The sequence below is a fragment of the Pocillopora verrucosa genome, chromosome 8 (assembly GCF_036669915.1).
Source record: "Pocillopora verrucosa isolate sample1 chromosome 8, ASM3666991v2, whole genome shotgun sequence".
NCBI classification, from domain to species: domain Eukaryota; kingdom Metazoa; phylum Cnidaria; class Anthozoa; order Scleractinia; family Pocilloporidae; genus Pocillopora; species Pocillopora verrucosa.
The window spans coordinates 20,278,153-20,299,663 of NC_089319.1; the positions used below are offsets into that span (position 1 = coordinate 20,278,153).

The following is a 21,511-nucleotide window of genomic DNA, read 5'->3' on the forward strand; positions in this document are numbered from 1 at the left end:
CAAAATGTCCATTGTCACGATGTTCATCCCGGTAATTTCATGTTTAAAATAAACATTCTGAAGTAAAAATAATTTTCACCCTATGATAAGCAAACTCATTTTCATCGTTAAATACGGATTTCTTATGCAAGAGTAGCTGCAATATACGCGGGGAACAAAGGGATTATCTACTTTTTCTAAATCACTAGGAAAATGGGTTTTTGTAGGCCTCTTGTTTAAACGTTTCTGTCAGCTGTTGTGTGCCCAGTGGTGTCGCTATTTACAGATCAGTGTAATGGCTTTGTAATAAAACTAAGGAAATTTAAAGATCTGATAGGCATCAGAATTAGTGTTGAGTAAAACAACAACGTTATCTAGAATCAATGGCTGGGTCTTGCAAAGGGAAGAAAAAAAAATTATTTGTGGCCATCACATACCTTAAATTTAATTTTTAGAGCCCTGTATATTTAATTGATCACAGCCTAGATATACTTTGTGAAAGGAAGTTACATTTTTCTTATGTCAAAAACTTGAAGGTCATGGTTTTCTTAAAATTCTCTTCCGACTTGAGCTTTGAACTACCATTTGCCAAAATAGCCATTTATACTCTAGGGGTACCTTCTGAGAGGTTGCTGGTAAATGTGGTTGTAAACTAGGTTCTATTTCTTTGAAATGGTCACTGATTTTTTCGGTAAATCTTGCAGTAGATTGTGTTTGCATTGTATGATTTATCTCAAGAAAATGTTTGATCTTCCGCACGAAAAATCACGGACCCTTACGTCTGCCATTAAATTGCGAAGCCAAATGTCGCCATCGTTGTTTGCTACTGATGTTAACGTGCGGTAATTGCTCACTAAATATTGAGGTTGCTTGACGCTGATCACGAAATTTAATTTCAGGGAGTTCACAAATAATATTCTTTCTTATGCACGAAAAGAGCAGTGAGCACATCATACGTTCCCTGATAAATGAATGTAAGCAATTTCTCGATTTTCCTACAATCAACATGGAGCCTGCCTGTCTGAATAGAGGGAAGTGGGGGGGGGGGAGGGTACTCCTTCCAATATCTCTTTAAAAATGTGCTATCCTTTTTACACAAAAGGAGAGGAAATGGTATGTTTTCAATAAAAACAACGGAAATTATTGCGTAGGATGATTTGAATTAAAAGTAACAATCTCTTACATCTCTCATTTTTTACGCTGCCATTCCACTTCTCGAGAGACCTATCGCATTTCGAACGTTTTGCTGATAAAAATCTTACTTGAGGAAATTAAAGTTTTTATGACTTGGTATAAATATCACTCACTTTCATGTCGTAGACGTAAGGGAAAACTTTAATCGCCCTTTCTTGATATTCGTCACTCCTGAGGAAAAAGAAGGTAAGTTCAAATGAGGCTAGAGCTTTTATCTCGTAATTCTGGAAAAACTAGATGTTAGATACCAATCGTATACTTTGACTGATTCCAAATTCGAACTTCATCGATATTATGAAATAATGCTGGATCATCTGTGCCTCAGCTTACAATTTTCGTGTTAGTGTGGCAGTTTGGAAAAGAGCCATTCTCGCGCGAGCCAAGAGTAAAGGCAGAGCCCTACAATTAAGAAAATAATGTGAAAGAAAGCCATCTGTTTAGTGACGAAAAATAAGGATGGATAATAATTTCATCAGCTTAAGATTAAAAACACACATACACTCATAAAGAGTCTAATATTGTTAATTTTTTGACCAAAGGACAATTTCTAGTCAATTCAGACCGTAAGCTTTCAAATGAGAAGTTATCTTTCTAAAAATGCAAAATCGCCATTTGCAGAATCCGTTCTTAAACTGATTTGCACACCACAAGTTCTGTAAAAGAGTAAATTCAGAGTTAAATAAGGCCAGTCATACGGCAACAGATAAGGCTTCATATTTTAACGTTGATCCAATTTATATATTCGCCATTAAACAACCTATCAACCTTTTCAGAGAAAAAATGCATTTGTTCATTTTCCTTTCTAGGTAAAGGAGGACTCAGTATCTTTGGAAATGACTTCGATATTGTGGTTGGCGTTTTTCAGTGAGTACAATTTTTACGAGACGTACAACTCCTAAGTTATAGTTAAACCACCAAACACCTAAATGCTTTTAGACTTACTTCCTTAATTTGTCTCTTCCATCTTTATTTCTTTCATCCTTTTCCTTTCTTTTCATTTTGCCTTTCTAAATTAATGCTTTCTGTTTCCTTTTATTTATATTACAAGGTATCATCCATTTTACTGCTGCTGGAAATATCTGTCGGACAGATTGCGAAGTTCAGTTTGTACCGAAAGGATGTTACAAAGATAATGGAGTAAGAGCTTTTTCATTTTCATTTTAAAAAAATATCAAAATAAATGACTGAAAAAAGTTCAGTTGTAGCGTAGGAATTTATGAAATGCCGGAGCCAGATTTAAAAATGTGAACTAAATGTTACATGACCTGTACTAATTTAGTAAAAGTGAAGCGTGCGAAATTAAGCACATGAGCATCCGGTAGGAAAATTGTTGATTTGAAGTAAGAATGTTGTATTATCATTTTTGTGTTTTTCGTACCTTCTTCCACTTTTATCCCACAAATCATTAAAGTTGCAAAGTGGTACACTTGTTCTTCCTGACATGATTAAAACAAATACCTTGGTCGCTTGCAATCAGTGGAAGAAGCATTTGGCGGAATACTGCTAAACTAACTTTTCCAACAAAGTCCCTGGATTCAAAATTTCCAAGCCAATTCAGTAGCCTTTCTCACTTTTCATCCTGCTTTCTTCGCTTGAGTCCTGTTATTCAACTGTTTGTTTGAAAAATAAACATTGAGTAAGTGGTCGGAAGGGGAAGGCGAGTATGCCAATACAGCCTGGGAAGAAAAAAACACCCAACGTTCAAAGCATTTTACCATTGGCTGTAAGTGTAGTTTCAAAACAATCCAATCCTCAACTGGTGAGGATTGGATCCCTTAGTGTTTAGTTTTCACGAGGTCTCAGTCAAATGAATTAATAAATGCAAAGCAAGATTTCTTTCAAATCTAATCAACAGAGAAATCGAGCGCTGCCTAATTACATCTACAACGAGCGCGATCCACGGGCCAAGAAAACCTATGGTGGCAGAAGGATTGATTGGTACAACTGGAATGAGTATTATCCCGGCTTTGCGTGTCGATGTGCAGAAAAAGCTAAGGCTCAAGGATACGACCTTTTTGGTGTTCAGTTTTACGGTGAGGTTTAAATTGAACTTCTTCCATTTATGATGTAATACAGCAAACCTTTAATTATTTCTTTAGTTTATCATTTGTCATTATACAGCGCTCTGTGTCGAGGAAGAGGCCGGCTCTTTAAGTTTTTTTTTATGCGCTGAATCCTTACTTTTTGTCCTTAGGAGAATGTTGGGCTGGACATAGTGGAAAAAACAACTATTTAAAGTATGGCGAAGATATGAAAGGATGTATTGAGGACAGTTTCTTGACATGCACCCCATATAGCCGTTACTGTGTGGGTAAACAGTGGCGCAATATGGTATATCAAATTGGTAAGTTTAGGTTTACTTCCTGGCCATATTTTGGAAAGACAAGAGTCAGAAGGTTGTAACCCATGAACCGAGACCGAGCCACACGGGAGACTCAAGCAAAGACGGTGGAGAAAAAAGGTTTAAATTAAAAGGAACTACTGGAGTTTGGCAGAAAAAGTAGAAGATTTATGCCATGTAGACTCTTCATATTTGCGCGTTTTCATCACCTGCGCTATGTTTGTTGAATCAAAACGAAAATCAAACCCCAAAGAGGGGCGGGGTGATGGGTTCCTTTAGACCTCCCAGATAAGCCCTTGATTGATATCACCTCATCTATTTTGTGTTTGTTTTTTCTGATATCACAGTGGATGCTACATGCCCTAAGATCAACTTCGAAAGGGTTGGCTGCTTCGGAGATAAACACCAACCATTCGCAAGACCACTACCAGACTATCTTTTCAACGACAGGGATCCCAGCATTGATAACTTCAGCGGAAGGAGAATCGATTGGCGAGCTTGGGATATTTATTTACCAGAATTCGCTTGTAGATGTGCCGAGGCGGCGAAGAAAGCAAATCACACTTTCTTTGGAGTGCAGTTCTACGGTAAGTGTAAGAAACCTTGCATTGGAGTTTTATTCACAGCGGTACTGGCTTTTTCTCGCTTGTTGGCGAACTTAAGCTGCATAGGTTGCGGTCTTCTTGTTAGCAAGAAGCATCTATGACAAACCCTCAACCTGAAATCTTACCTCAGAGGCCAAATCACATGTCATAGTGATTTATGCGTTCATCAAGGATTATTCTTTTGACCTCATGAATTAATCTCAGCTTCCAAACTTTTAACCGTAGTCTTGACTCAACAATTCTCTATGCTTGTGCTGTTTGTGTTAAATTCGTTTATTGTCTTTTGTCTTTGTCTCAAAGGAGAGTGCTGGAGTGGCCTCAACAGCCATATGACCTACGACATCGATGGCCCACGACAAGGTGGCTGTATCAACCCGTGTTACCAGCCCTGTGCCCAACACAACAAGTTCTGTGCCGGAAGAAACTTTGAAAACTTTGTGTATAGAATAGGTAAGAACTTAGAGAACAAAAAAACAATGCAGTTTTGCTTCCCATCATCATAAAGGATGTATACCAATTTATTAAGGGGGTAAGTTTCTAAATAAACTGTGGTGCTGCGTTGGTGGGAGAGTATACGGCAGGTAATTTAGTGTTAACAACTGAGTTGAAAACGTAAATTGGCTACCGTCACGGTAAAGGGTAAAAAAGCTGACGTTTCGAGCGTTAGCCCTTCGTCAGAGCGTTCGTATACCAATTTATTACCTACCGTGGTCTGGATCCCAAAGGGTATCAGAACCCTTCTAGAATTATCTTGAAATGTGCCATAAATTTTGATGCAAGCACCATCATTTTCTAATACTTAGGAACCCCTCCGCACATACGCGACATAGCTAAATGGTGGGAACGCGCGGTTCACAAACAGCTATTACTTTGTTTGGCGTAAAACTCATCATCTAAATCAACAAACCCTTTTCGAACAGATCACAATAGCATGAAAAAAAAAAGGACTAAGTTTATGTCACGCTAAAATATTCGCGACAGATGAAGGAAAATGTCCTGAGGTTAAGAGGGTCCAGGAGGGCTGTTCGAAGCTGAGTTTAAAGGGCTGAGATAGAATACTATGGTTCCTTCTGCATACTTCTCATTTACAACTGATGCATGCGTGCTAATTTAGGCGCCCAGAAGACGTTTTCGATGACCAATTTTCCTTACTTGATTGTGTACAAAAGAAGCGTTTCCGAAGTTTATGTAGCAATAAATTTGCTTATTAGTTTTCGAACCAGTTCGTTTTTTGCGGCAATGAAAACTGAAGGTTATTTCACGTGCATGATTTACCACCTGAAAGTGTTTGACAGGGATCAAATATCTGCGCATGTACTGGTATGCTCGAAGAAAGCAGGAATTAAAAGGAGTTTTCGCCCCCAGTACTTTTAAGAATTATTTACCACCACTTACTCACGCTTGTCATCAATTCTCCCTTTTTATTCGAGAATGATAAAATGTATTCATTCTTGTCCGTTCGTTTATCTCGCTGATTAAACTTTGCTTTGTTGGCTCTCTCGATTAAGCAACTGTTATCATGGCTTCTTTTATTACTCATAAAAATTTCAATTTACTTTCTTTATCATCTTCTAGTGGACGGCTCATGTGAAGTAGATATCAGCCCCGTAGGTTGTTACAAAGAAGACTCTGCGATTCCCGCCATGGGAGAAATCTTTCACAACGAAGCTGCACCAGATAAGCCAAACTTTGTCGGAAATATGATCCAGTCTGTTGATAATTATGAAGCTTACTTCCCAGATTTCCTATGCAAGTGCGCCAGGAAGGCAAGAGAAAACGGCTGGGAGTATTTTGGAGTCAGAGAACTGGGTAGGGAAATAGGAAAAATATCTGATGGTTTTCTTGTTGGAGAAGTAACGATTTTGTGGCTCGTCAGTGCCGGCGCTCCATGTTTGCTATATGATAAACATATTTGCCTAATTGTGAAGCGTGATGTTTAATTTTGAATCGTGATGCTTAACCGTGAGCGTGATTCTTAATTGTTAAGTGTGATATTCAATCATGAAGCGTGCTGAGACCTATCAAAGTGTTAGAGCTACTTCCGACACCAGCGTGAAATTCGCGACGTGGGATTGGAAACGATAAGCCTAGCCTTTCCGAAAACGGTGCTCGATCTCTCATTGGCTTTCAGTGATCATTATTTCGTTCTGATTGGCCATAGTAATTATTGGTTAAGTTTTATATACCTGGATCAAATTTCTCTATTTTCCCATGCGTTGATTTTATTTTTTTGTAGGAATATGCGTACGAGGGAATCCCCCATCGAATTACGCCCGACACGGACCGTCCCAGCAGTGTTTTGTGGGAAATAGTTCCATAGCTTGTCCAAACGGTTCCAAATTGTGCAGTGGCTTAAATTCAGAGGCTAACTACGTATACAAAGTAACCCTTCCAGGTGGGTGCAAAGTGTCCCTGGAATTTCCATCAGTCTATGATATTCTGTTCCGAGTCTGCTTCTGTAAGCTATACAAATCTTATCTACAATATTATTTCTTTAGTTTCTTTCGGGTACAATTTTTGCTATTTTGTTGTATCCCAATACGAGATGATCGAGTCAAGTATTCTTAATTACATTATTTTGCCGTTTTAGTCACTTTGAAAACAATCCTTTTTACCTGTCTCAAGAAGATTTCCAACCTATCTAATTTTGGTCGCTAATCTTTCAAAAATTTTCTATCTTACACTGTTAAGGCGAGAATGACAAGCTCATCTGATATCGGATCATTTGAAGACTCGCGGGTTGGGATTGAAGTCCAAAAGAAAATTGAGCCGGCAAAATTTATTCAAAACAGAATAAAAGTCATGCATTAAGCTTTCAAAATTTTTTCCCAACAGGAGAGACTCCAGTAAGAGACGTGGCTCAAGATATTCCAGATGAACGTCCTAAGGCAAACTTTCCACCGCCGATCTTTATGCGAAGCCAAAGGCACCCCAAAGCAAAAGCTCACCTATATGGAAAAAGGCTTTTGTGAAGCCTCAATGTCTCAACACGCGAAACGGAGCTACGGGAGCTTATCAATTGATTAAAGAATGTACGTCAAAAACAAAGACTTCGACAACGAATAGCTAGCCTTCTTTTAACTTAAAGCTGATGTAAAGGAGTTACGAGCAACAAGTTAAATGTAAAGAGCAATGGGTGTATATTAAATTATAAAAATTCAGTCTTGAGCTCTTGAGCACTATCGCTTTGTAGTAACGAACTGATCTTTCGAATGGATTCTTGGAGTTACTTTTTTGTTGCTTGGCGGCTTTCGCTTCTTTGGTACCAGAGATTTTAAAGAGCCATTTCCAAGATCTCTCTTTTCTCTTGAAAAATGCGCTATGAATTTTAAATTTCAATTGGAAGCTGAGCAAATTAATGCACTTGTTCGTAAGTCTTGGAGAATGCTTTGAACCAGATGGCAATGGATTCAAGATGAGAGGAAATAACGTTCGACAATTTTTTCCAAAAATTTGGTTTTATCAACCGAGTTGATAAATGTAAACTAGCCACCGTTGAGAAATCTGAGCTGACGTGTCTAGCGTTAGCCCTTCGTCAGAGCGTAAGATAAAGGCTAACGCTCGAAGCACCAGCTTTATAAACTCTTTACGGTGGCCAATTTACATTATCAACTAAGTTAATAAAACCAAATCATCTTGTGGTACCCTCCGGCGACCGAGCACCATAAACTTACCCTCTATGTTCAATTGTTTCAAACAACATTCTTCTAAAAGCTGGTAAAGTTTCCTTTTTTCTGAAATAACCCAACATTTCCGACCCAAATTTTAATGACGAAGCCGATTCTACTGATTCAAGGACAAGAAAAACTTTGACTCCTAAGAGATTGAAGGGCCTTTTATAATTGATACACAATTTTCAGTTTACATAAAGTATCTACTAAACGTGTTAGAAGCGCTGGCTCAAGGATATTCCCCGGTATAGGAAAATTATCTAATAAAAAGCACGTATTATTAGCTTACTGGGAAGACGCGCGTACGATTACCTTTTTACATGGAAATGAAGGAAATGCCTTTTATATCAACGCGTGCGAAATCCATGCAAAGATACACAAGTCGCCAAGATAAATATCTGACAAGACTTAAGGCGAATCCCTTTCATAAAACGAAGAATCCACAGGTAGGTTCGTAAAATTATCTTTCGAAGATTGTTCTTTTTTTTATTGATCCTTGATATTTGTGCTGGCCACTTATGGTAAGGCCTCACAGAATTGGAAGGATATTGGTAAGGATTAATGAATTATGTACCGGAAGTCGAGTCATAGACGGAAGATGATAATGATAATAATAATAATAATAATAATAATATTAATAATAACAATTATGATAATGATACGTCATTTATTTAGCGCGATTTTATAATGTGAAACACTGAAAAATAATTTCATGTACAGTAATCATGTACATGTAATCACTTAAGTTTCTTTAGACTTGTAAGCCAATTCACTCTCACCCAGGTGAAAGGTTTATATAGTCCATTTTTCCTAGATGGGCACATGTCAGCTTTTCAGTTTAATGACTGGGTATCACAATGAAAATCTGCCCATCAGAATCTGCTTTTGATTAAAATGTTTTTTATTGTGATGCTTTTAAGGGAATCATTGAAATGATGACCAGTGAAAATCCATTGGCATTTGATCTGCTAAAGGAGAAGGTATTTAACTATATCTGATGATGTTTAGTATGCATTTGACTTTTAACTGGTTTATGAATTTGGACTATCAGTCTTCCTTTGATCTTTGTGCATAGAAGAGAGAGAATAAAAAGTTATGAAAATACAGGTCCTTGAAACTGGTGAATGGACTAAAGACGTTGAATGTTGATGTGAAATTCTTGGCCGCAAACTTGACAGAAAACTCTACAGTTTTTCTCATCAATACTTTAACTTTTACATGAAATGACCCTTAAAGTATGACTTAAGAATATATCACATGTATGAGATGCTGTCTTTGAAATATGTGAAATACTATTCATTATTTGTTGTTTAAATATGTGTAACTATAATTAGCTTTCTGATTAACTTTAGTTGTATGACTCCAAATGTGACATCTGTTGTTAGTTTTACAGTCACTGTGTGAAAATTTATTTCATGAAAAAATGAGCAGACTGAGTTTTTTTTCAGTTAGAGGAAAAGGAATCATATAATATACTTCAAGAACATACACAATATTTTTGCTGTGAAGGATTAGAAAGGCAAGGCACCTTTTTGAATACTCAACTGACTTTTTAAGTTCAGTTTAAAGTAATTGTTCTTTCTGGTTTGACTTAAATACTTTTACTGATAGTTTGGAAAAAAAATTATTTGATTATATGGAGAAGAATGTTTCTGAAATGTTTCTGAATCTCTTTTATACAGTTTTAGAGAAGCAATAGCAGACTTTTTAAACCATTACATGAAACCTGTGGAGCCTATTCTTGCAGAGAATGTATGTATTACAAATTATCTCATTTTACATTTTCTTAATATGTTTTTCAAGTCAGAAAGGAAAACTAAATAAAAGCACATTAACAAACATCGATGGTCATCTTGGTAAAGGTCACTCAGCAGACTGGCTGATTTCCACTATATTTTTGACAGTTAAACAAAGAATTATCCATTTTTTGAATATTAAAGCTGGAACAGAAATTGGGTTGACAAATTGAGAAATTTGAAAGCATGATTAAATTTATCATTGAACTCAATCAAGGCCAAATCATTTTATTGACAACAACTTAATAAAAAGAAATATCATAAAAGTTACACTTATGACAGGATTTCAATGCATATATATGTTATACAACTGTACCTATAGGTCACTGATTGCTTATGAAAAGACTTAGTCCCAATTTAAAGAAGATTTGTGTTATCTCTGTCTTCAGTTGATTGTTTCCAATGGATGCACACCAATATTGGATTCCCTAGGATATGTAATTGCTGATGCAGGAGGTAAGTACAACTGTGTGTGTGACTTTAACCCTTTAACTCCCAAGATCTGATTGTTAATTCTCCCCTCTCACTGCTACACATTTCCCATTAAATTGGTAACGAGAATTTGATGTTAGATCAAGATAACAACTACCTGATAAGTTTGAGTATTCTCATTACTTGTTTGCAAAATACTATATATAATTGGATATAATTTTTTAGAACACACATGTCTGGCAAAGTCTTCCATTTTAGTCCAACAAAATTTTGTTTCCAAGCAGTTATTTTTTTCTCTTTAAAAACCCAGAGGTAACCCAAAAGGAATTTTTCCAAATAATATCATGACATTTTCAAGCAGCAAGGTGAGGAGAAAAAAGAAAAATATCAATAGGGAGATATTCTTTGATTGAAAAATAAACTCTCAGTGCTCAATTTGTGAGGAAAGTATATGAGCAGTGCAGAGAATGTTTTCATCTTGGGAGTGAAGTGGTTTATGATGATGTATTTATTTTTGAATAGCAATTAGGATTTCATGGGACATGAAGATAATACATTTTCCAATGACCAATAGTCAGTTGCAGGCCAATCACATTAAACCAACTTGAATGCCATGTATTAATTTAACAATTTCAGTGTGTTTTTGTTTCTCTATGTCAATGCATAAGAGGGTTTGTTGATCCCTTCTCCATTTTATGGATCATTTACCTTGGATTTTCAAACAAGATCAAGGGTTATACCTTTTCCAGTTCCACTTTCCAGTGAGGTTAGTATACTGCTATATACTGAAACTTGTCTTTATCTTTATCTTGTCTTCTACATTTCATTTGTGGGGAATTCTAATTGCATGGTATTGATCTTATTGATCTTTGGCATAATCTCAGTTTGATTGTGTTCCTATTTTAGATTGGTCCTGGAGAGACTCAGCCATTTGAACTTACTGTAGCAAGACTAGAATGTGCTTTGAAGAAGGCAACAGAGCAGGTACTGTCATACATACTGATCCTAACTTTTGTGGGAGTTTTAGAGTTTTGGAAACAAGAGTGTTAACCCTTAATTTAATTTTACAATATCACCCCTGAATCACACATTAACCCTTTAACTCCCAGATCAAATTTGTAATTCTCCTAAAAGTCAACCATACATTTCTTCTAATGTTAGTTCAAAGAATTTAGTATTGGATCAACTAATTATCCCCAAATTGATATTTTTTTTGATTCTCATCACTCATCTGGTGGATTTTGTATTGATATTGCCAGGAGAAATTATGTCTTAGTCACTCTTGGGAGCTAAAGGGTTATGGTCATAAGAATAAAGGAAATGATTGCCAACTAAAGAAGCTCTTGATTGTTAAACAAATTCTCCTAGTCATCACCCTTGGAAGTCTAGAGTATATTATGGAGAATATACATACAGATGTCAGGCTGTGAAGGGTTAACCAACTCCATATTTTGCACAGAGCCTGTTTCAGGGTGCTGCCTCATTATTAAGGCACTCTTCAAGGAAAGGGAATGATGCAAAATAGATAAACTTCACAAAGAGGGAACTTTGGGCATGTTGAATTGAAATGAGTTTTCTGCTATCACCCCTGTAATACTATCCATTTAAGGATACCTTTGTTGCAAATATTTACTTTTTTCATAGGGTGTAAAAATCCGTGGTTTACTACTGTGCAACCCAAACAATCCACTGAGCACTACATATTCTGAAGAACTCTTACAAGATTGTTTAAAGTTTGCAGCAAGGTGTGAGATAGTATGGGAACATCACTGTATTTCCTTGCATGAACAGGGTTACATCAATCAATTGAATTGTGCTTACAGAAAGTTTGGTTTAAAATGCAGTGTATCACATATCATAAAGTACATTCATTCCTTACGGATTTCTCTGAAATGTCAAAAGTGAGAAGGAACAAGGGAACATAGCTTACAATTTCATATTACAGATAAAGATCCCGACTTAAAATGGATGAATATCCCATACATGTAGCTTAATTGTTTAAGATTCCTAGTTAAGCCCTGGTTGATTATTCTCAATGTGATTAAATTATTAAACTTTTCAAATAGAGAAAAGAAACAAAAACAAACGTCTCGTTACTTGAGAGGATAGAACAATTTTAATACCTTTGGTTTTTACTTTACCACCCGAGAGAACTCGAGCCATTCTCTCTCAACCAATCAGACACAGACCTAAGATCAATCGTGACTTGGTTTCCCGCGTTTTCCCGCGCTTTTGGTAGTTTTCTTATTCTTACTTTGAGTTCTCATTGGCTAATTGCAGTGTTTAACTTTGCTCTGATTGGTACTCAATTGAAAACTGCTTGAACATAAGTGTTAGTCGTCTTCTTTTGGTTTTTGTGCTGTCATAGGCATTCATTACATGTCATTGTGGACGAAGTGTATATGTTGTGTGGATTCAAAGAAGGCTGCTCTGTAACAAATGTGCTGAGTTTAAAAAGTAGGTCATTTTGTGATTCCTTTTGTTTAAGTTGTCTTTTGGCACTCAACGGTTTAGAATTTGAGCCATTATTTCTAAAACTTAATTCCAATCACATACCTCTTTTGTTTTTTACGTAGTGTTCCGGACAAGAAGATGATTCATGTCATATGGGGTTTTAGTAAGGTACCGTAAAAATCACTATGATTGTTCAAGATTAACTTTATTTTGTATGTGTTTTAGAAGAAGAATTCGATTATTTAACGCTCGTTATTATCCAGGTCTTAGCTCTAAGTGTGAAAAAAATAAATATAACTTGCACCTTGTTTGGAAAAAAGCACACCCAATGCCAAGCGCGGGAAAAAGTTCACCCAATGCCAAGCGCGGCAAAAAGTGCACCTTATGCCAAGCGCGGGAAAAAGCTCAGCCAGTATCAAACGTGGGAAAAAGTTCGCCCAGTGCCGAACCTTTGAAAGCCAAGCGCGGGAAAAAGTTCATTGAACACAAAGCGAAGGAAAATATTTACCCATAGCCAAGTACGTATGAAAGTGTACCCCGCGTTGAGCGCGTGAAAAATGTGTGAACGACAAATACGATGTATTGTTAAAAATGCGGTTTTCTCAATGCGTATACTTGGTGTTTTTAACTGATAAATTCCTGGAACTGTGAATTGACGATCGTTTAATTCCTTTTGCATTACGAACACCCCTCCTCTAACAATGTTATGTGTACATATTTTAGGATTTTGGTTTATCTGGATTTCGCTGTGGTGTTCTTCATACTTTGAACAAAGATGTTTACCAAGCGATTTCTTCAGGATATTCGAGATTCCAGGACCTACCGACTCCCACGCAGGTATTTTTGTTAGCTTTGTTACTGAAAGAATTGTCTTGCACCCAGGTCCGGTAAATTGATTGGTCAGTTTAGCCATGGTGTTTTTGGCTGCAAGACTTAAGTGGTGTAGGCCAGTTTTACACGAACCTGAGTTATAACACTCGACTGACAACTCTTCTCTAGACTCTACTGATGACTTCGCTCAGGTTGACAAGACGTCAGTCACCACTAACAGTGACAGTCCTTCTCAGGACTAAACTCAAACGGGCGATCAGACTTTGCGATCAAATGTTATCGCCGGGTTCACACCATTTACTAAATTTTTTATTCATCATCTTAACATTCTGTCAAAACCTCTGTTTTTAGATTCTCTTGACAAATCTCATCAAAGACAAAGGTTGGTGTCATGTGATCACACCTGCCCCGCCTTATCTTTCATGTTTATTTCTTTTGCATATAGTCCATCAATTTAACTGATTAGCTTAAAATAGCTGTATTTGTAATACCTTTCCGATCCACATTTAGTCTCGGCTGCACGAAAGGTAGATAGCGTTATGAACTGAATAAATTTCCATCCGGTGGATAGCGAAGTACGTTGTGTTGACACACTTCTCCGCCGGGTTATCGGTTTCACAGTTTCTTCGCCCTTGAATTAACTGGGCCCCAATCTCAATCGCAGGTGTTGTATAGTCCCGTCACGCAACACGCTTACTCTCCTATTAACCCTTTGACCCCTAAGAGTGATTAGCTTCTAATTTCTCCTTACAATATCACCCCTGAATCACACATTAAGGTTATGAGAATAAAGGAAATGGTCACCAACCAAAGGATCTCTTGATTGTTAAACAAATTCTCCTTGTCAGCACCGTAAGAAATGTAAAGAGAACAGTATGGAGAATATGCATGCGGATGCTAGGATGTAATGGGTTCACCCCTTTAATTACGAGCCGAAAAACAGCATGACTGAGAAACACTCACCTAGATTAGTCAAGCATAAGGCCTCCAAAGTTTTAATATTCCATGACAAAAAGCACATAGAAAAAGAAGCTGACAATTATGTCAAACTTACGAACCAGTGAAATAAGCAAACGAACTGCTACATTTGAAATTTATTTTTATTTTGATTGTTTTTTTTTCTGTTCTTTTTCTTATCGTTGTAGATTGGTTAGATGAAAGTTTTATTCCAACGAATCAAAAACGGCTTCGAAACGCTCATCAGATGGCTTGTGATGCTCTTCATGAAGTTGGTATTCCAGTTCTTCCGGGGGAATGTGGGCTGTATATATGGGTTGATTTCAGAGAGGTATGAAATAATCTGTTACAATAACTGCAAGTACCATTAAAAAATTTGCATCCAGTCTGCTAAAGTATGCCAGAAAACAAGGCCATGTGCCTCATACGCGATGCTCTGGAGTACATCAAGCATGGTAGAAGTGGTTGACGCGGGAAAATGCAACTGTGTGATGCGTGAGCAAATCTCCATTGAGTGAAAAAGGGTGATTTGACGCAAAAAAATAGTCGCTCTGCTTATTCGGTGTTTAAGTTTCTATTAACCAATACAAAAATTCAGCAAGACCATGAAATAGCCAAAGAATGTTCCAGTTTTCTAAGGAGAAATATCGGTGTTATACCACTAAAATGGGGCAATACAAAGCTAAAAATTGTATGTTAAGCTACGAAAAAATATTTCATATGTTGTGTTTCTATTGATACGTTAAAGGTTCTTCCGACAAACACTTTTGAAGGAGAGATGGAACTGTTCGATCGCTTCTTAGATAATGGAGTGGCCTTTTATCCAGGGGCGTGGTTCCTCTGCGCTGAGCCTGGCTGGTTTAGACTAGTATTCGCCATGGAGTCAGAAATTCTTCAATTAGGTAAACTTTGACGTCTTTTCTTTCTTGATAATTATGTTCTTCTTGAATTGTCAGATGTAACGTTTACGGAGATCTTTGTTCGAATACATATGAGCGTAGCCTTACCTTTCACTGTGCAAGGGCGTTTGTAATTGGTAATGGGTGGTAGGTCCCCTACAGTAAAATTTTATCTGCACCCGACTATACCAGTAGTTATGTATTTTTTTTAGGGCTCAGTAGAATTCAGCAAACAGTGAGGCAAGCCCGCGCCGATATTGCGTCTGGGTAGGAGGAGAAAGCTCTTAAAACATAGAATATTCGCATTATCAAGGGTCTCACCACCAGATGCAGAACAGTGGCAGGCTGAATAAAAACACTTTTTAAATAGGAATGGGATTGCCAAAGAATCGTAGCAACTCCCTGATGATTGGTTACAAATGATATTATAAATAATATTTTTATTTTTTTAGTTCCTTACAATAGTCACACTATAATAGTGCTAATGGAGGAAAGCAAAGGCTCCAATGGAGTACAATTCAGACTTTAACACTACAACTTATGTATATAACATCAGAATCATAATATCGAAACTAAGTACGCAATGAAATGTTTTCCTAAAGGGGTTTAATAAAAAAGAGAAAATAAAAAAGTTCAAAAGAAGTGTTTCAACAACTTTCTGCCAATAACACAACATCTTTTATTGCGAACGTTTGTGACATAGTCTTAAAAAGTGACTTCCACTTAGGTTTCGAAGTGAGACAACTATTACCCAAAAGAGTCCTTTCCAGACTTCTCTCAACTGGAAGGAGAGACCTCGCAATTAGCTTAACTCATTATATGACGAAGCTAGGCACAACACCGGGGTTTGTGATCCAATATCGATCAGCTATCAGGATGAAAAAGTCCTTTTAACGATGTTACTGTTGTTCAGACGCTAAAAGCGTTGAGTTAAATTCTCATTATCATCACCATTTTGGACATCGCTTTCAAGACTTTGGCTTCGCCGTATCATTTCCGCCATCTCTCTCTTCTGGTAACGTAGTGTTGTTGGTTCCTCTCTTCGGGTGCCCATGGCGTTTGCACGCGCGTGCAAGTTTGGAAATCGCTGAGCATGATCCATCTGCAAATGAAATGTAACAAGTGTTGTTTATCAGTTGTTGACACGAGACAAGTTTTATTATGCAACTTCATGCGCAAGAACGTCTGTAATACCACCTTAGTTAATCCTTTTCACCCTTACATTGATAGTGATTTTCTCCAAGCTTTTTCCTTTACAGTATCTATGGTACTAAAAATGAGAATTTAGTTGGCAATCAGGAGCTTCGTAAATTGGAGACCATTTCCTTATTTCATTATCTCTACATTTAATTCGAGGGTGATAATGTGAGGAGAAATCAAAAGCCAATCACTCTTTGGGGTTACAGGGTTTAGTTTTTCTTTATAATGAACTGTTCCTGTTCCAAACTAGCGACTAAAAGTGAAACTCTCGACTGTCAAACAGTTCTTTACATTCACACCACACGGCAGACACTATCCCCTTTCTTATTCAACAGTATTGGATTTTAAATCGAACCAAACTACAGTCGAACCCGTATCAAGCGGTTAACCTGTATTGAGCAGGCACCCCGCCATTCCCCGTGGATAACCGCCTAATACAGGTTTTACTGTATCGCCTTACTTGGATGTTTTCGGTGGTAGGTTTTCTGCACTTCTTGTAGAGGACAACTATTAGGACTGAGTTGATAATTAAAAAAGCTGACCCGATAGAAATCGAAATCCCCACAGCTTTAGAAACGCCTAGAGACGAGGATGAATTGTCATCTGAAACTGAATGAATTGAAAAGTGTTAATCAAAGCATACTAAAATGAATTACTATGTTTTAGTCTCGTGCCCAGCCCCTTACGGTCAAGCGGTTGTAACATTTCAGTCAAAGTTACACGGAGGATCTGGGTATGAGGTAACCTCAGTTTAGGAAAATGTAGGCTTATTGAAGTCGATGAATCGCATTCGTATCAAGGTAAAGAAATAGCAAGGTAGCAAATAGGAGTGGTAACAAATAGGAGTGGTAACAAATTTGGCCCTTTCAGACGCTTTTCAATCTTTTGCCATTCAGGATCTTAAAGCTGCACATTCAATACATTGTCTGCGTATATTTCGTACAAGTTTAGACCAGAGAACAAGGTATAACATCAATCAATATTCCTTTGTTCAGTTCAAATGCTCTGTTATCCCCATAACCTCATAGTCTATTACAAGATGCAGTGATATTATGAGTCTATTTATCCTTATATGATGTAAATCGCACATCTATCTCAACTTATTAACATATTGGGTTTGCCATGATTTACAGCTATTGATGTGATCACATAGAATGGAATATTTGCGTCATTAACTTTTGTCGTTTGATTACTCTGGTAGAATGTGAGAGCATACCGGGAATCTTTCGTTGTGCAGATGCTATTATAGTTACTTCCCCCTCCTTGGACCAAGTCTTCCCCATTGAATTATTTGCCAGGCAACGGTATTTTAAGGGTTGTTCTGTTTCCGTCGTGAAGACAACGGTGAGTGAGGACGTATCTCCATTCTGAGTTACGGTAGAATCCGACTTCAAAAGCGTTTTGTCCTGCAACCAACTGATCACAGGAGTAGGAAAGCCTCTTGCTTCACAGGAGAGGGTCACTGCGGCAAAGCCATCTCTGTTAAGATGGGCAATGTATCTATGGGGATGGATGAAGAAAACTGGTTTCCAAAGGACTACAGTCACCGTGGGAGGAAAAAAAAAGAGAATTATAAATCCGTGAGGTGGGAGAATTCGCACTTTATCGGTTAAGAAGGTTTTACAATGTAGTGCGATCTCTCGAGTTAAGGTGGTCCTAAAAAAAAAGGCAGTCGCCGGGGTATAATGAATAGCATTTCGACAACCTGAGTGGATGTTTAAAACAGGGTCAAGAAGGACAGCACTGCTACCAGCAGTCGATCGGTCAAAAATAAGAACAAGCTTAATTTGCATTAAAACAGTCATCTTTCAAAACTACGTGAATATCGAGCGCCCACCTTTCAAAGTCGTTGGGGAAGTTCTGTCCCATCCTTCTGTGCTGTTTGCCTCGCACCAGTACTTCCCTTGATCTCTAAGACCAACAGCCTGCAATTCTAATTGCGAGTGACCTTTGAATTCTGTCGCAGATGACCTTGGCACAGGATGACCATTCTTGTACCACCTAATGACTGGGAGGGGAATACCGGTCGCGCTACAGGTCAAAGTTGCATTACCTCTAATGGGCACGATAAGTTGGCGAGGATTCTTAACAAGAAATCGAGGTGGTGATGGTTCTGCAAAAAAAAGGAAATTTTCTTCACTTTTAATCTTAACACAGAAATGTTTTGAAGTGGCATACTTATGGTATAATAAACAGAAATATGCAGTTGTCATCGTCACCTCTTTATCGCCTGGAGGAAGGAAGGGGAGGGGAGGAATGGGGTGGCTGCAGGATTTTGGTAGTGTCATTATAAAGCTTACCTGATCCCCCCCCCTCCCTCCTCATTGGCAGTTAATCGACCGTCACTTTTCTATAATTCTCCCTTAATACTCATTTGACGACGACTGACCCTTCCCCACCCTGGCTGTTCCCCCTTAAAACCCTGAGATACCCGCAGTCCTCGGCCGCCCAAAATGACTGGTTCCTAATTAGAGCCGTCGTCTTTATTATGTTACTGGTATTGCTGTCCACAGAACAAGTGCTGATAATGGGAAGTCTTTAGAGCCTTTTGGCCTTTTTCAAAGAATGCAACTTTGGCACTCTTCTGAAGATTTTTTTCACATTTTTTGTATGCTTTCTGGGGTTTTAATGGTGCCCTTTCACGGCCAAGCTGTTTCAAGCGGTAACATTTTTGTAACAGTTTCACGGTAGGATCGTAAGATAAAGCAGCAGTTAGCTTACCTTTGAAAACCAATCTTAGCGTATCCATTGTGCAGCCATATTGGTTGTAGGTTTTGCATGTGTAGTCTCCAGAATTACCTTCTGCAGTATTGTGGATAAAGTAAGAGCATGTTTTCTGGGGGTTGCCTCCACTACACGATTTTGCTAATGTTCCATTGAAAAGTAGAGTAATCTGATATGGCTTTTCATACATAGAGCATCGAAGCTTCGGACAATTGCTTCTGCAAATAATTGTGGCTCCGTAGCCTGTAGGAAGCACGTATTCGTCTTTGTATTCCAAAACATCGATTTCCAAGGTAGGAGAAATGTCACCTGCTGATGTAACAATCAAACATGATAATCTCACCCTCTCTCCCTCTCCAAATTTTCAAGGAAACCAGACTGTTGAAAATTCACACAAAAATTTAAAATCATGATACTAAGAGCCTGACTTACCTACTCCAGCACCAGCAGCTTCACGGCATAAAGCGTGGGTCGGTTGTTGATGGAAGAAAAAAAGTAAACAGACAATCACCAACATTCCTCACATCAATTCTTCCAATATGCGTCTGAAATTGAACAAAATAAATAAAAATCTTTACTAGCTACAGTCTTATTACCCATTATTAGTGATTGACCATTTGCCATTAAGCGTTAAGAGTACGACAGTCATCGCTCGAAGCTGCGTCGAGAAATACTCTTTAGATCATTTGAATGCCCGAAGAATGGACTTAATTCTCGCAAAATGTTTTGAAGCAGTCTGAAGAACAGACATAATTTAGTGAGACGCTGACAAAATAAGAAATATCAGAATGCTTTAATCATGCTCAAAAATAGAAAGAGCAATTTTAAGTAAACTTGGCACGATTCCTCATTTATCCACTAATGACAGGAAAAAAAATTAAGATTGTTGTCCGTATCATAAGATGGTGAACGTACCAGGTTCAAGCGCGCGGCCCGCTGAGATGTTTGAGAACAATAAAGGATTAATAATCTCCATGGTATGAAGGGAAGGAGGTGTATTTCCACTGGAAACGGAGAATTTGCAGTTTTTTGGTGGGTCTTAGAGGCTTTTACTCGCACATCTACAGAAACATGTACCCCTAAAAGCCTTTCTTTAAAATCTAGGGATTGTTGAATCCGCGCCTTTAGCAGTAAATAAATAATTAGATTCAAAATAACTAGAAATTCCGGCTCAAAATGCTGGCGTATGAAACGACTGAGATATTACGCTCGCTCTTAATGGGGCGATCGTACTCTTAGAGTGAGAGTATGTATAATAAACATAGTTTTTATGTTGTCAAGTTAAAGATGCGGGATGTATTTCTGCTGGATATTCTCTCTAAGGAACAGAGGATTGAGCAGTGTTTGAGATATTATAGTAAAATAACTTACTTCCAAGTTTAGTGTCAGACGATTTCCTTATAATTTTATTGTGTTTAAATGAGGTTATGTAATCACAACAGAAAATTCTCTTGTGCTTAAATCTTGCTCGGCACACCGGCTAAATTAAATTTCTATAAAAAAAATGAAAGACGTTCAACTTTTTTTTGCGCCAACTAAATATTTATGTAGTATCAGCTCCAGTGCTGATTTCTACTAGAGCAGTGTTAAGATACTTTAAAAAAAGAACCTACCTCCAAGTTTTATATTAGACGATTTCCTAATGATCTCCTCTGCCTTAAAGAAGAGTTCTCGTTGTCAGTTGCTCCCAAATCGTTGACTTCTACGGACTAGAATAAACGAATAAACTTTGACAGCGGAAGTTTCAAGGTTCTACATTGACGTCACCGAAAGCTTTCAGCAGTACTGTTTTTCTTTTTTCCTTTTATTCCAAAATATTGATTTCCAAGGTAGGAGAAATGCAACTTGCTGATATGACAATCAAACATGATAATCTCACTGCAATCTCGTACCCGGAAAATGCAAATCAGCACTCCTGAAAGCTTTCAGTGACGTCACTGAAGGACCTTGAAACTTCTGTTGACAAAGTTTGTTCCTCCGTTAATTAAGAATGTCACTAAAGATACCGTAAGCAGTTCGTTTACACAGATAACGGCCGGCTATAATTCAGTGGTGGTCGACATACAGAAAGAAGGGTGTCATTGGGTTGACCGTTAGTCGCAAAACGACAAGAAAATTAAACTATTGATTAAGCGTAACAATTGAAAAAATTTAACCGTTGGGCATAAAAATGCTAAGTATAAAAATTTTTCTTTTAATCACAAAGGGAGAATTTTGCTGTTGGCCTTTTAAAAATGGCCGGAATTTTAACCGTTAACCTTAATTAAGACCATTGGGTACGTCACGCATTTGGCGGGTTAGGTCTTGTATAGTTACCAGAGTTAAATATTTACATTCTAAATTGGCGATAAAGGACTGCCACCTGTGAATATTATTTTGAAAAATATATTTAGTTAATAGCGCTTAAAAAGTGCAAAACTTTTGAGGA

At 37.6% G+C, this 21,511-nt stretch overlaps 3 protein-coding genes across 5 annotated transcripts; 2 read left to right on the forward strand and 1 right to left on the reverse strand.

Moving 5' to 3' along the window:
* Positions 1-1,275: 1,275 nt before the first annotated feature.
* Positions 1,276-7,287, forward strand: LOC131774034 (uncharacterized). The gene is made up of 10 exons (XM_059090046.2): positions 1,276-1,359; positions 1,980-2,037; positions 2,222-2,310; positions 3,029-3,206; positions 3,368-3,517; positions 3,862-4,101; positions 4,420-4,569; positions 5,695-5,928; positions 6,356-6,514; positions 6,955-7,287. Exons 2-10 carry the CDS (start codon positions 2,007-2,009, stop codon positions 7,089-7,091), a joined length of 1,368 nt encoding a protein of 455 aa, XP_058946029.2. The 5' UTR covers positions 1,276-1,359; positions 1,980-2,006; the 3' UTR covers positions 7,092-7,287.
* Positions 7,288-8,046: 759 nt separating this feature from the next.
* On the forward strand, positions 8,047-15,772 carry LOC131774011 (1-aminocyclopropane-1-carboxylate synthase-like protein 1). Its single transcript, XM_066170713.1, has 15 exons — positions 8,047-8,236; positions 8,711-8,770; positions 9,239-9,309; positions 9,473-9,542; positions 9,976-10,042; positions 10,687-10,784; positions 10,925-11,002; positions 11,663-11,763; positions 12,387-12,479; positions 12,595-12,640; positions 13,196-13,309; positions 13,655-13,685; positions 14,449-14,591; positions 15,009-15,162; positions 15,372-15,772. The coding sequence occupies exons 1-15, from the start codon at positions 8,111-8,113 to the stop codon at positions 15,428-15,430; spliced, it is 1,311 nt and encodes a 436-aa protein (XP_066026810.1). The 5' UTR covers positions 8,047-8,110; the 3' UTR covers positions 15,431-15,772.
* Positions 15,651-20,928, reverse strand: LOC131774009 (lachesin). Of its 3 annotated transcripts, none has more exons than XM_066170712.1 (7): positions 20,697-20,928; positions 19,516-19,628; positions 19,081-19,392; positions 18,197-18,472; positions 17,576-17,896; positions 16,820-16,968; positions 15,651-16,261 (listed from the first exon to the last, which is right to left on the reverse strand). In XM_066170712.1, the coding sequence occupies exons 2-7, from the start codon at positions 19,598-19,600 to the stop codon at positions 16,076-16,078; spliced, it is 1,329 nt and encodes a 442-aa protein (XP_066026809.1). In that variant the 5' UTR covers positions 19,601-19,628; positions 20,697-20,928; the 3' UTR covers positions 15,651-16,075. The 3 variants fall into 3 exon arrangements, with proteins under 3 accessions (XP_066026809.1, XP_058945997.1, XP_058945996.1); XM_059090014.2 differs by lacking the exon at positions 20,697-20,928 and adding an exon at positions 20,455-20,574 and having other exon boundaries at positions 19,081-19,395; XM_059090013.2 differs by having other exon boundaries at positions 15,652-16,261; positions 19,081-19,395.
* Between the last annotated feature and the right edge of the window lie 583 nt (positions 20,929-21,511).

Excerpts from the sequence above, each read along its gene's own strand:
- LOC131774034 (XM_059090046.2), top strand. The coding sequence starts at position 2,007 with ATGACTTCGATATTGTGGTTGGCGTTTTTCA. Across the intron at positions 4,102-4,419 it reads CTTTGGAGTGCAGTTCTACG|GAGAGTGCTGGAGTGGCCTC; the intron begins GTAAGTGTAAGA and ends TTTGTCTCAAAG. Across the intron at positions 6,515-6,954 it reads ATACAAAGTAACCCTTCCAG|GAGAGACTCCAGTAAGAGAC; the intron begins GTGGGTGCAAAG and ends TTTTCCCAACAG.
- LOC131774011 (XM_066170713.1), top strand. The coding sequence starts at position 8,111 with ATGGAAATGAAGGAAATGCCTTTTATATCAACGCGTGCGAAATCCATG. Across the intron at positions 9,310-9,472 it reads TGCTGTGAAGGATTAGAAAG|TTTTAGAGAAGCAATAGCAG; the intron begins GCAAGGCACCTT and ends TCTTTTATACAG. Across the intron at positions 10,785-10,924 it reads CAGTTCCACTTTCCAGTGAG|ATTGGTCCTGGAGAGACTCA; the intron begins GTTAGTATACTG and ends TTCCTATTTTAG.
- LOC131774009 (XM_059090014.2), bottom strand. The coding sequence starts at position 19,600 with ATGTTGGTGATTGTCTGTTTACTTTTTTTCTTCCATCAACAACCGACC. Across the intron at positions 19,396-19,515 it reads AGCTGCTGGTGCTGGAGTAG|CAGGTGACATTTCTCCTACC; the intron begins GTAAGTCAGGCT and ends TTGTTACATCAG. Across the intron at positions 16,969-17,575 it reads TGCACAACGAAAGATTCCCG|TTTCAGATGACAATTCATCC; the intron begins GTATGCTCTCAC and ends CAATTCATTCAG.